The sequence below is a fragment of the Schistocerca gregaria genome, chromosome 8 (assembly GCF_023897955.1).
Source record: "Schistocerca gregaria isolate iqSchGreg1 chromosome 8, iqSchGreg1.2, whole genome shotgun sequence".
Lineage (NCBI taxonomy): Eukaryota > Metazoa > Arthropoda > Insecta > Orthoptera > Acrididae > Schistocerca > Schistocerca gregaria.
Window position 1 is genome coordinate 501,042,414 of NC_064927.1, and position 15,128 is coordinate 501,057,541.

At 41.5% G+C, this 15,128-nt stretch overlaps 1 protein-coding gene across 1 annotated transcript in view; it reads left to right on the forward strand.

Moving 5' to 3' along the window:
- The window catches only part of LOC126285361 (histone-lysine N-methyltransferase PR-Set7), a 42,666-nt gene that overhangs the window by 10,853 nt on the left and 16,685 nt on the right, over positions 1-15,128 (forward strand). The window contains exons 3-4 of the mRNA XM_049984684.1: positions 1,365-1,509; positions 7,651-7,912. Coding sequence (XP_049840641.1) covers positions 1,365-1,509; positions 7,651-7,912 — 407 coding nt within the window. The remainder of the gene's footprint in view (positions 1-1,364; positions 1,510-7,650; positions 7,913-15,128) is intronic.

The following is a 15,128-nucleotide window of genomic DNA, read 5'->3' on the forward strand; positions in this document are numbered from 1 at the left end:
TCTTGCTTACTTGGTTTGTCAGTCCTCACTGCCATAGAGTTCTGTATCTTTTCTCAAATTACCTCACCTGTTAGAGAAACAAGGTCGTGCTGTCTCCACAAATCCCATAGGGATCACATTCAGGAGTAAATTGTACCTCTTTCATCCAAATGTTTCCGTTGAATTTCTTCGATGTACTGGCCTTATTTGATGAATTCTTCTGTCGTGACAACGGTTACAAGGAGAGCTTGGTACACGTCTTCTGCAACTCTATCTAGTGTAAGATTTTGCGAGCTTCTGTCACATTCAGATTTGCAGTGCGACATAGGGCCAAAACATTCTGTTTGTAGGACTGTGTCATATCACCATGATGTTAGACCCTCTTCGTCAATTGTTCCTCCACTAGGCAGACTTGCTACTGATTGTCACCAAACGTTTCTTACAGTTCAGTCTGGAATTTGTCCCAGTTATTGAGCTTCTTTTCATTGTTTTCAAATCTGTGCTAGGCTGTGCAGTCCAAGTACACATTTGCCAGAGATGTCATGTCGTACCATGTATTGTATTCGGTAATTTGGTCAAGTCATTTCAGTCATTTTGTCAGGTCCTGACAAACATGTCCAGAAAACTCTGATGCCTGCTGTATGTGCATCTGACTTACTCGTGTTTTGCAAGCCATTCATCACCGGAATATGAAAGACAGTGGAAATGATGTACTCCTTGTATTCCGGTTCCTTTCCTTATAGGCTACAGATTTTACATTGCCACAATGATGTAGGTGGTTCAAAGTGCACAGGATCTCCAGCAAACAGTGTCGCATTGTATTCACAGTCGAGTCCAGATCCAGAAGTGGTGTTGTCAACAAAAAGTACAACACACACAATTAGCACTGAAAGCACATTTTTATGAACAGTACACAGAGTCAGAACAGAACTGAAGTCCTGGACTGAACATGATGCTATTTATAGAAGCATCAACTATTTTAGAGTACACTAGAGTTACAAACATGGAAATTTTGAGATTCTTTCAGAAATGATAATTATTAAATAACAAATCATTGGTGTTGGTCGGATTCCAACTGGTGACCCTCGGCGTGCCAGCCAGTGATGCTAACGACTATGTCACAGTGTATGCAGCACAGCTCACAGCAATATACCTGTTATGATTTGAACTAAATCTTGTGTAAGGTTATGCATGTTTAAAAGTGAAATTGTGAATGGCAGTTATAAAGAATTAGAGTTGTTCACATTTAGAGATGATGGTAGGAAGTTTGGATATGCCTTGATATACCCTTAATGTCCAGTTTATTGTAGTTCCAGCGTGTTTTTTTTTTATGTCAACAAAGTGAAAAGATTCGTAACATAACAATAAACTTGCTTGTGTTTCAGGCACTGATTCTGATGAAAATAATTCTCTTCTGACACCTCAAAAGGCACACTTTACAAAAAACAAAACACCACTGTCTCCAGCGAGTGCACTGTCTCTGCTGCAAATTACTGCTACTCCAAAGAAAGCAACCAAATCCAGGCGAAGGTACGTACTGTTTTACCTTTTTGAACTTCCAAAGTGCATTTTGCTCTACAAAACAGTGCCCTGGCTGGTGACGGAACAAGTGGCCGTACTTTGCATTCACTATACAGTGGATGAGTTTGTCAGAGCAGTGAATCACTGGTAGGTGCCAACAGTTTGCCAGCTGGTTGTTCTGTGCTTGCAAAGTCCGAAACTGTTTGGGAACTGTCCCTTTGATTGAGCAGATGTACTCACATTTTGATGTTTTAAGCAGTTGCCTTAGGGTCATTCCATGTCAGATCAACACACTTTTAACTTGAATGTAAACTCACCTTCTCAGATTTTCATGAAACTTGGCACAAAGCAAGCCTCATAGAGATTATGAGCAATACCCAATTTTATTAAAATTCGTTGATCCACATATAAAATACGGCAGTGTGGAGTTCTCAAAAATCACCAAAAAATGCTGTACCACCATAATTTGAAATTGCTGTAGCAACTCTCCAAAATTAAACTAAAATGGTGAGAGAAGTGTCATTTTGCATCATTGAGATGAATTGTTTTTAATTTAAACGAAAATCAAAATTTTTAACTTCTCAAAAAGTGCATTTTCAAAAATTTTCAAAAAACATTATTGTTAACGAATTCCCTAAATATGAAAAAGGGTTTGTCGTGGGTTCACACCTTTATAAAATTTCAAAAATTAACGTTTCTCTAAGAAAATTATGTTTTTGTAGAATTTGTAGATTTAAATGGACATATACATAACTTTCCAGGAAATAAATTCACAGTTTCACTTTAATATATTTATAATGTTACTAGTGACTGTGATGAATGATTATTTTATCAGTAGTACTGAAACTAAATTGTGTATCACAATTGTAATATCAGTAACTGTACTTATTAAGATTTGATTACTATATGTAAACAAGAACAAACTGAGATAGAAATTCCAATTGTTGATTCCAAGAAGCTATTATTGTAGCTGTCCAGACCCTGCTTCATCAGTTCAAGGTCAAGCCATTTTAACTGTGAGTCAAGCCATTTTAACTGTGAGTCTGGAACTGTTGTAATTCAGTTGCTTTAAACCTATAAGTATTTGTGCCAAATTAGTGGCAGGTGGATGTGAATGTTTTTGCTGATTTAATGTGCTGATACAGCTTCGTTAATATTTTGTAAGACATTGGTTAGTGAACAGAAATATTATCTAAGTCATTACTTATTATTTCAGTATGTATTTTTAGTGTTCTGTATAGAAACATTTATAAATTTTAATTTCAGATGGTATTATACAGTCTTTGTACATCCGTATTTAAACTGGATGTAGGTGGCTCACAGCTGGTATAGTTTTTATTAAAAACGAAATTCCTCCAGCTGTACTTAATATTTTATATTTACTTCGCTACTAGTTTCTGCGGTGAGACCAACACGTGCTCCACATGGATGGCAGACTCCTAGATTGAGCCGCACACAACTGATTTCACCAAAGTGTGCGGGCATGAAGATGACGTTGATGCAACATCGAAACTAGTAGCGAAGTAAATATAAAATCGTAAGTACAGCTGGGGAATTTCATTTTTAATAAAAAGTATTATACAATGGCTCAAGAAGAAAGATATTGGGAACTACACTTTTGAAATCCTTTTAAAAACAGAATCATTCAGTGAAAAACATTAAACAGACTAAGAAATGTGCCTTAATGGATGTGTGATGTTTCCTAATATCCCAAAGATATCAAAAATTTGAAATAATTGTAGGGAGCAGATTCGTTCATTGAAAAATATTTTTAAAAAAAGATTGTAGAAAATCTTCGGATGATGATGAAACAAGCTACGTTCCTCCACCTTCAGCTTTTCTGGGAACACTAAATACATCTCTTCAGGAATTAGGAGATTCCCCTGTACATAGTACAAAGCTTCAGATGGAACAGTATTCTCCCAATAAGTTAAAAACCACTGAGTTAGCACTTTAAAAAAATTATTTGCTAAAGTAGAGGATTCCTCGTAAAATGAATGAGTCATTGTAACAATCTGTAATAGGTAACCAGAAAGCTAGTTTTTGTTCAAGTAGTAGTACAAAGAAAGTAATCGCACTAACCTGTTTGCCTGAATCTTGGAGTATTAGAAAAGATAGTGTGTGAATTCAGTGTTCCCAATTACATGGGACATCAGGCCACAAGGCTTTTGAAGGAAAGAGATATATTAGAAACTCCTGATCAAAAACTGGTAAAAATTTGTCACAAAAAGTTGTGCAAACAGTACACAATTATTTTTATGAAGTTGGTGAAGTAAACGGAGTAATGTCAGGAACGAAAGACTGTGTAACTATGAAGGAGGAAGATGGGGGTAGAACAGTAATTTGTAAGAGACTTATTTTGTGCAGTTTAAGAGAAGCATATAAAAGTTTCAAAGCAAAATTTCCAGCAATGAAGATCGTGTTTTCTAAATTTACAGAATTGTGGTCGAAACACTGCATTTAAGCTGGTTGTTGTGGCACACAGTATATGTTTTCGCACGATACATCAAAACTTCTCAAAGTAATGCTGGAAAATGCTAAACTTGGTATCTTAAAACAATGGAGAATTGCCCTCTTATAAACACTGTTTGGCAAAAGTGCCCAACAACTGAGCATCATTCCACTGCATCATGAGAAACTGTAGCCTAGCCCAGGAAGTGGCCCAATAAAGAGAACACTGCAAAGTGCATTTGATGATAATGTGGTTGAAAATATCACTTTTTGACAGTGGGCTTCAGTAGACAGATGCAAATTACAAATAAAGCAGAAGACCTCATCAGAGTACATTGAATTATTTTCTGAAAAACCGAGTACACTAATACTCCATGATTTTCTAACAAAGCAGCAAGGCTGTTTTCTAAATGAAATCAAGGAAAACTTGAGTGAGGGTGAATGTGTTGTTATTTGTGACTTCTCTGAGAATTACACATTGAGAGATTTCTGGAGGAGTGCTTTAGTCAGTTGTTTCCATCAAAGGGACACAGAAGTTACGTGCTTTTGTACCTATTGTGTCAAGTACATCAAAAATATTGGTAAAGACTTTTTAAGGCACAACAGAATCAACTGTTGAAACAGTTACAAAATCTCCAGAAAGATTAGCTTTGAAAGACATTAATGGATATGCTGCTGTTTATAGCATGAAATGGTGGTTAGGTTATATTTTAACACAAGACAAAGATCTTGATAAAATTAAAGTTGCTTTCCTTCACCCAACAGGCCTGTCAGTGTCTTCTGCATACCCTGTAAAACCAGATATTCTGTGATTATGTATAAATGATATTCTTTGTGAGGTAAACCCAATAACACCAACAGGAAGAATATAACAGATTCCTGGGGATGAAATTGTAAAAACAGAAGCAGCATTTAACAATAAGTTCATTCTTAAAACATCAACTGTTTAAGTCAGGTTTTACTAGTCACATTTGGAATGTATGTGTTAACATTAAATTTGATTATGTGCATATGTGTGGTAAGAATGAAATTATGTACATTTTTGCTTAAATCTAGAAATTTTACAAAAATGACATTTTTAGTGGAACATGTATTTTTGAAATTTTGTGAATGTGTGAACCCATGACATGCCCACTTTTGTACTTAGAGAATTAGTTGACAGTGATGTGAAGCATTATATATAATTTTTGAAGATGTGCTTTTTAATAAATTAAAAATTAAAAATTTCATTTAAATTTATGAAAATCATCTCAAACCTATACCGTGTGGTACATCATAGGACAGCCCATGGAAAAATTTGGCAAAATGACACCTCTCCCACCATTTTAGTTTAATTAGGAGAGTTGCTACAGTAAATTGAAATTATGGTGGTTTAGTGTTGTTTTCTTTTGTGATTTTTGACAAATTTACATTGCTGCAGTTTCAAAATGGTCAACGGATTTTAATAAAATTGGGTATCTTTCTTAATTTATATGTAGGCCTACTTTGTGCCAAGGTTCATCAAAAACTGAAATGGTGAGTAAAATAACTATGTTGAGTCAATATAGAATTGCCTGACTTAGAAATATCATGAATGAGTAAATATGAGAAGATTCTGTTCACAATATCCTTAATCAGAAATAACAAACTGAAAAAAAATTGATGTCTTTGAACAGTCAGAGATTACTTTCTTTAATACTGTAAAATATCATTTAGAGCTTTTAAACCATATTACCAGTTGGTGTTCATTTTCATTTGAGCTTCAGCATTTTTTATTTAACTTTAGCAAATGAAATTAATTCTTACTTAAATTTGATTTAAGAAGAGATCAATTTATGATATTTCGTTCTTGCAGGCATTAACAAATTGTTAAATGCAGAATGCGACTAGACTGGGAATACCCTCACATTAGATTTCAAAATGTTATGTTTATTGCAAGTATAAAATTTCCACCTGAGGTACAGAGGTTAGATGTCACATAAGCGTTACACCTGTTTTGGAGCAAAGTTTATTACACAATTTGTACCATGTAAGTGGAATATGAGTAATTGCGATTTGTCTATCTCACATCCTAGAGATTTTTGACCAACTGAATTTAATCAGAAATACAAAGCACTCAAGATTTATGTTGTACTTATGTGGTCAACTGAGATAATAGGAAAGAAATCGCCATAATCGTTCACCAGAACATATGTCATGATGAGTTAGGTTTTAGTTGCACCAATGCTTATTTTTTGCAGTCATGTTTAGAAACTTGTATAATAATAAGTGAAATTCTAATAAGTATGAGAATAGCACATTGATAGCCTCAGATTTCTTGCTGCTACTAGTTTAGTTTTTTCGCATTAATTGTAATAATGTGCGCAATGAATTTGTCAATTTCTTGTCCTCCATCTGTGAGACAGTGAGGAGTCTATATCCGTAGAGCTGTTACGACATTGCCCAACACACTTCTGCAGGAAGAAATTGATTACAGAATCTACACCAAAAAGTGTTTTGGGTAAGTCTCCTATTATGTAACAACCTGGGTGACGCCATGGGAAGTGGGCAACATGATGCATGAGCTCAGTGGCACCACATTAACAAGAAAAGAAAATTTACATTTGTATAATTAGCAGAGCACAAGGAATGGGACCTTGTAAATTCAGATATTTTGCAATAAATCATTATATTTTTGATTACTCATCAGAAAACTTACATATCATTTAAATATGTGAAAACCTTTTCCCCACTTAAGAATTAGAGTAATTTCATCGATAAAGTTCCTCTTTAATGCCCCAAGTATAGAAATCGTCTAGGCTTTTATGAACAATTAAACTTTACAGGAAATCTTTACCCTGGTTAGAAAAGGGGAGGGAGTTACTTTCACTGGTGAACACTGCATGAGGCACCAAATGAAGAGGCCAAGGTAAGCATGGGCAAAACACGGGTCAAAATAGAAGTTGTGGGCACGGACAAGATCTGCAGTTTGGGGCAGCGTCGTGAAAATATTTGGACTAGTCATGGCTGTAAACCATCTCTAATTAGTTTTGAATCCTTGCTCAAAAGCATGCCTTTTTTGGGCACTGATCTTACTGACGAAGCTATCCCCACACTTCCAGTGACCCACTCTCCAACCTCCCAGCTTCAGTTGTGGTAATACCTCTCCACTTCCTTGCAAATACAAGCTCTCTTGGATATCATGTTGTAGTAGTACTCCTGATATTATGGATAAATGCACTGTATTGTGCACTTTCTCAAACCAGTGTGACGGTTTTATGATGCAGTCTGAACAGACTTATTGTAAACCAGTTTCGAATGACTTCATTATGTTGATGAACTGAAGGACTTATGATGGGTACTGTGTTAATTATTGCATATGTGAATGAAATGACTTGCCTTACAGAAGGAAACTGCACACTCAGCTCCAACACATCCTATAGTACAATCCATGGAGGCATAATAAAAGGAAGCAGTGGAATGGTGTGACACACTTTATTTTGTTGATAGTTAGCTGTCCTTACTAAAGAAATGTGTTTTCAGTCTATGAATATACTTTTCTAAGAGTAGCGAAAGTTTATATAATAAGATAACTTGGCGTATCAGTTGTTAAAATGCAGAGTGACGAAATTCTGTTATTTTAGGAAAGTCAGCTAAATTTTTGCTGTTTCAAATTGTAAAAATTCAATATGTTCACAACTGTTAGTACTAATGGTCTTTTTTTTCCCCCGCCACTAACAGGTTAAATCCCAGCCAGATAGCCAACCAGCAGGCACCGGCAGCATTAGCACCAGCTAGCGGCAGAGTCAGACCCACATTCTGCCCACCATCTGTCAAAGGGAAAAAAGTGACTGCACTGTTTCCTGATTCTACTCAAAACCACAAACTTACTGAGTACTTTCCAGTGCGGCGCAGTGAACGAAAAACTAAGAAAATTGTGCTGGAGGAATGGCAGAAGACTATAGAAGAAGCTATACTTTCAGAGAAAGAAGAAGGGCTCGAGGTAGGTTCATGTAATATTGTAGCAGCTTGCGTTAAAAGAGCTAATGTTTGAAGCTGTTCTTCAGTTGTTGATTTAAATGAGCAGTCAGGAAAAATTAGTGACACAAGAATTAACAAAAGTAAAGTTGCACTGTGCTTTGGTTTCCGCACTAAGTTGTTGGATCAGTATGGATGTAAAAAGACTGGTACTATGCCAATATTCAGTATTAAGAGGTATAGTACAACTTGACATATCAGCCAATGATGTCATTTTTCCAGTTCTGTCATGTGAAATTTAGATCCCACACAGAACATATAGCATAGATTTTCGTGTTAATATATGTATGATACCAACTCCTTTGGTCTTTCTAGTGTTCATTATGGGGGACATATAGAAAAGAAAGAAATATTATATGGGAGGGGGGGGGGAGTGCTAAAATCCTGTATGTTACTTGGATATGCACTGCAAACGTGGCTGCCAGCACCCTACAGTCAAACATTCTGTCATCGGCGTCAGCATGGGCCGGAAACTGGAGGCATCCGTGACTCGTGCACATGGCATGGCAACCGGTGTGCCGTCTGCTGGAGCTCTTTCCATACATAAGTATAGCATGGCAGATGTTCACCCTCAGCTGTGTCATACTATTCATTGAACTGTTTCTAATCTTGTGTGTACTCGTATCTGGATTAATAAACTCTCGTTATTCGTGGCCACGCTATTACTTGCATCTTACACTTCGACACAATTGGCAGTGAGTGCGGTGTTCACTTCCATGTGCTAAGTCCCTTTGGTTTGCCTGTCAATTCTTGTGTCGGTGCAGGCAGTGCTCAAACCTCCTTGAGCAACAGCAGACAATTACGAACACGTCAGCCACATTAACTATGTGGGCTGCCGCACTGTCTGCCTTCACATCATCCTTTCCCACCTCACGATGATGCGGCCGAAGACTGGGAAGCTTAGGAGAAGCAGGTTCGGCAACTCTTTCTTGCTTTTAGTGTCACTGACGCTTACAGCTATTTCTTGGATTTCCCCTCTGATTTACAAGGCAAGGCAAGTTACACTCGTGGAAATGGAAAAAAGAACACATTGACACTGGTGTGTCAGACCCACCATACTTGCTCCGGACACTGTGAGAGGGCTGTACAAGCAATGATCACACGCACGGCACAGCGGACACACCAGGAACCGCGGTGTTGGCCGTCGAATGGCGCCAGCTGCGCAGCATTTGTGCACCGCCGCCATCAGTGTCAGCCAGTTTTCCGTGGCATACGGAGCTCCATCGCAGTCTTTAACACTGGTAGCATGCTGCGACAGCGTGGACGTGAACCGTATGTGCAGTTGATGGACTTTGAGCGAGGGCGTATAGTGGGCATGCGGGAGGCCGGGTGGACGTACCGCCGAATTGCTCAACACGTCTGGTGTGAGGTCTCCACAGTACATCGATGTTGTCGCCAGTGGTCGGCGGAAGGTGCATGTGCCCGTCGACCTGGGACCGGACCGCAGCGACGCACGGATGCACGCCAAGACCGTAGGATTCTACGCAGTGCCGTAGGGGACCGCACCGCCACTTCCCAGCAAATTAGGGACACTGTTGCTCCTGGGGTATTGGCGAGGACCATTCGCAACCACCTCCAGTGGTGTCGCGACAGACGTGAATGGAGGGACGAATGGAGACGTGTCGTCTTCAGCGATGTGAGTCGTTTTTGCCTTGGTGCCAATGATGGTCATATGCGTGTTTGGCGCCGTGCAGGTGAGCGCCACAATCAGGACTGCATACGACCGAGGCACACAGGGCCAACACCCGGCATCATGGTGTGGGGAGCGATCTCCTACACTGGCCGTACACCTCTGGTGATCGTCGAGGGGACACTGAATAGTGCACGGTACATCCAAACCGTCATCGAACCCATCGTTCTACCATTCCTAGACCGGCAAGGGAACTTGCTGTTCCAACAGGACAATGCACGTCCGCATGTATCCCGTGCCACCCAACGTGCTCTAGAAGGTGTAAGTCAACTACCCTGGCCAGAAAGATCTCCGGATCTGTCCCCCATTGAGCATGTTTGGGACTGGATCAAGCGTCGTCTCACGCGGTCTGCACGTCCAGCACGAACGCTGGTCCAACTGAGGCGCCAGGTGGAAATGGCATGGCAAGCCGTTCCACAGGACTACATCCAGCATCTCTACGATCGTCTCCATGGGAGAATAGCAGCCTGCATTGCTGCGAAAGGTGGTTATACACTGTACTAGTGCCGACATTGTGAATGCTCTGTTGCCTGTGTCTATGTGCCTGTGGTTCTGTCAGTGTGATCATGTGATGTATCTGACCCTAGGAATGTGTCAATAAAATTTCCCCTTCCTGGGACAATGAATTCACGGTGTTCTTATTTCAATTTCCAGGAGTGTATTTTGCACAAGAACCCACGTCCCTTTCGTTCAACAAAATGTGTAAGTTGTTGCCTAATTACTACCATAAATGCACTTGTGACGTTGCGGTGCATGTCGAGTTCTGTCGTCTTTATAAATGGCTCCAACAGTCTTATCCAGCTTAGGTGGCTGAACTCCACACTCACTAATGTCAGTTTGTTACCGATGCCCATCATGATTCCTATGCCGATTCTATTTTTCATGAACCCATGATTTTGTTGGCTCCCAACAAGCAGGTATATCGATGCACACTGCTATGTGAAACCAGTCTATGGCTGAAGTGTTAAGTATCATCCAATCTTTTGAGATTTCCTGTGTTACTGGTGATTAGATTGATGCACGGTGTGACGACACTGTGGCATCTCCTGTTCCTGGCCATTGAGTGTCAGTTAGTTTTGGGGTGGAGGGTGACTTGGAGCCTCTGCCCCACACTGGACAGTAACATACCAAACAACAACAACAACAAAAATTATTATGTGAGCTCTCGGCGCTGCATTCTTCCCCGTAACATATTGTGCAATATGACAGAGCCATGCACCGTAAGTGCTGAGCGACCTGTAGCAACTTTAGAAAAAAAGACATACAGCATCTGAGTGTTGTTCCAAGCCTTCCCTTGCAGATATGGACAGGACTTTAATTGTGTATCTCCACTGGTGCTAATGCCTACTAACAAACTGTTTTATTGACATGCAAGTGAGGGACAAAGAGCTCTGGCTGCAAGTGGTTACGAGTGCAGCTGTGACGTTTCTGAACTCTCAAACTTACGTGGACCTGGTATCTCCGGCATTGTCAGCTGTTACTTGACAGTTGGAGAGCAACATATTCCAATTTTGGGGCAGTTTATGTCTCTCACTGTGTATAAAACGGTTGTATGTTCCTTGACTTTTTTCCCCCCTGCTAGATGATGCTGGCACTGATAATTTGTTTAGTCTGGATACTTTCAGTGCTTTTGGTTTTTCTGTTGCGGACGCAGTGCACCTAATTTCTGATCAGGTCCCTTACTGGCAGTTGTATTCTCTATGTTCAGAGTTCTCGACACTCTGATCGAATTCCTTAGTGTGTACCACTAATTTTACAGTCCACATTACTCTGAAACATACAGCAAATCCGCCATGTGTGATCAGGTGAAATCCCCCTCGTCATTTTTAAAAAACCAATTGGTCAGCTTCATCTCTGCGGCAACTTTAAACTGTCCATTAATGCTCAATGTATCATCAGTACCTACCCTTTGCACCACCTTCAGAATGAGTTATTGACCAAACTCACCTGAGGTCAACAATTTTCTAAAACTGATTTATCTGAAGCTTATTTATAGGTTGCACGGGATGAGGATTTGAAATGACTCTTTGTGATTAACTTGCCCTTGGCCTCTACCAATATTGGTGCCTTGTGTTTGATGTGACAAGCATCCCTGTGATTTTTCAGCTGTTGACAATAACTGTTCCATAGTGCATCAGTGTCATGGTGGGTACATCAGTGCATGGACACTTAAGCAACTGAAGCTCATTGTTCATGGTCTTACATACAGCTGAGTCGAAATAAAACATGATGGAGTCACACTTTTTCAGTCATCAGTTGTGTATTTGGAGTTTGAGGCTTCTCGAGATGGTGTAAAGCCTTTGCATCATTGTGTCACAGCTGTCAAGGCGGTGTCTTGCTCTACAAATGTCAAAGAACTTGAGAGTGGTTTTAAGGGAAATTGCCTACTATCATAAATTCACTTCAGATGCGGCCATGTTGACCCGTCCTCTTAATAAAATATTTCAGGACATTACTTTTCAGTGGACACTGGCCTGTAAGCATGAGTTCACACTTTGAAATCTACATTACATTCTACTTCTTGTTTGGCTACCTTCCATCCTGGCCACCACTTGGTCTCGGCTATGGATATCTCCCAGTACAACCTCGGGGCCATTCTCGCACTTTGCTATGAGGGATGGTTCCCGGTGCATGATAGCTTAACTCTGCTCAACAGCAATACTTCTCAGTTGAAAAGGAAACACTTACGACCATCGTATGCCCTCATAAAGATTCGTGTACTGTGGTGAGAGTCTAAATTCTACCTCATTACGGTCCACAAGCCTTTGGTTTCATTGTATAATCCTTCTGCTTCATGGCCCAATAAGGTGGCACATTGTCTCCGCCATTGGGCTATTTCATTCTCATTATAACTGTGCAATACATTTTTGGACTACCATGCAGCATGCCAGTTTCCAATGAGGCTGCATTGTACTGTTGGTCAGGATGAACTTCTTTGTATTCACTTAGATGTTGAGGTGCAACATGCAGTAGAAAGATTTTCTGTCACGGGCTCCCAGATCACAGCGGGTTTTACACATTGTTTAGCACAGTTGGCACAATCGGACTCTGAGCAGGGCTTATGATCCTTTTTATGTAACTTTTTTGCCATGGGTCACCACCTGCCTGTGTTAGAGGTTGTCGTCCACTTAGGTACATGTGGACTGCCACATAGTGTTTTGTTCCCAACCACCCTCGGGCCGCATGTGCTTTAGCTCCGTCTGGGACATTGGTAGGTCTGGTGTACCGAGTATCCGCCATACAATCGCTCCTCCATTCCACCCCCAGTCTAACGCGGAGGCAGAACTTTTTGTCACGTATTCGAAGTTCAAATGAAAAAGTATGTCAAAGACTTTTCCACTGACTGTGCCTCGACACGATTGTCAAGTTCGTTCAGATTTACACCGATGGGGTATTGGAGTCCTGCTGAGATGCTCCACTGTCACCAACCCCCCACCCTCCTCTGCCTGCTCGTGCCACACCACTGACGTCTGTCCGTGTGGCCTTCATCGTGGTTCTCTCCATGTTCGATGGTCCGGTTGTGGGATTTGGTCACCAAATGAAATGGATTCCGTCCACGATTCACAGCTGCAGCAGCTGCCACCTCTGTACAGTGCACTCCAATGATGGACTGGTTGTGTGCCTTCACGATTGGCCGCACATTCATGACACAAGGAGGGGCACAGGTTGGCCACTGAGGCTGCCCCTGTCCCCTCCCACAGTGCCTGCCCAGGTCTGCAGGGTGTTCCTGCTGTTGGGCAGAGTCCTCCTCCTCACAGGTGTCTCTACCTCCTGCCTCTCCTCAGGGGCATGATGCCCCGACACCTGCTGCGGGCCCTTCCCGCGTGGCCCTGCCACCATCTGTGCTTCGGTCACCAGCTGGACCGGCGCTGTCAGGTTCCTTAATGCTAGCATCACTGGCGCCCCACCCGAGACTCCGACACTTTTGCTGTTGCCACAGTTGCACTATGTCGTGTTTCCGAATGTTGAGTCACTTCCTGCAACCTCGCCACTTGTTCTCTCCTCTGGTATTAAGTGACGAGTGTATGCTGACATGTCGAAGGCTCCATGACTTCTGCCCATAGTCACCAGTTGTGGCCCGTAATCTTCTTCTGCCTTGCCTTCGGCACCTGCGGTGACTGCTGTGGACACCACTGATGTGTTGATGGTCATCGTGATGCCTTCGTCAGAAGAGTGCCCTTTCCCTGAAAGGGAGGGCTGGTACACGCAACAGGTGTGGCCGCCAGCAAGCTACATCCGAACGCTCCACTGTCGTCATCTGTGCAAGCTGCCCACCAGAGGTACGGGCGACTCGTGTATGTAGCACAGTAACTGTGGTGTCATCTGCCTGAGCAGTTCCATATGTAAGGACAGTGTGGCAGGCGCTCATCCTCAGATGTGTTCTACTGTTCCTTGTACCGTTTTTGTGTTTGATTAATAAACTCTTGATCTTTGTGGCCACAGTATTATTTTTGTCTTAAATTATGACAGATAACTTAATGTGCGTATAAATTTTTTAAGAGAGTCATGAGCAGATACACTGCGCCTTCATGGGACTTCCCTAGTGTTTGCAATTCCCACAACTCGAGTGTGTGGTATGGGACAAAGGCAGAGAAGAAATTGGTAGTGCTACAAAATCGTCTCTCTCTCTCTCTCTCTCTCTCTCTCTCTCTCTCTCTCTCTCTCTCTCTCTGCATAGGGCAAAGTCTACACTCACTTCATACGTGCCCACCATTCTCGGTTGCCAAGAAACTTCTGAGCAGCATTCACTCTCATATTGTAGATAGTGGTATCGTCCTACTGCTTAGTCAGAGAAAGGAAGGCAGATTACTGTTACGATTCTCTACTTGGGGTGAGGTCTGTAGATATGAAATGAGATATGAAATGCAAGCTCAGATTGAGGAAGGACAGCAGAAGGAAATCCAGAGAATGCTGAAGCTCGTGACAGTAAGAAGGATGACATCATGAGGACGGTGTAAGTTTCATTCTGCCTCTATCCCGTGAGGTGAAAAACTGTTCAATTAATGTAACAGGTGTTAGTGGTTGTCAACAGAAATGTGTTAAAAGAAGTGTTTCCTGTGTCTTACACAGTTAATACACTGAAGAGCCAAAGAAACTTGTACACCTGCCGTATATCATGTAAGGCCCCCGCAACACGCAGAAGTGCCACACGACCACTTGGCATGGACTTGACTAATGTCTGAAGTAGTGCTGGGGGGAATTGACACCATGAGTTCTCCAGGGCTGTCCATAAATTCGTAAGAGTATGAGGTGGCAGAGACCTCTTCTGAACATCACGTTGCAAGGCACCCCCGATACGCTCAGTAATGTGTGTGTCTGGGGAATTTGCCGGCCAGTGGAAGTGTTTAAACTCAGAAGAGTGTTCGTGGAGCCACTCTCTAGCAATTCTGGATGTGTGGGGTGTCGCATTGCCCTGCCAGAATTTCCCAAGTCCGTTGGAATGCATGATGGATATGAATGGATGCAGCTGATAAGACAGGATGCTTATGTA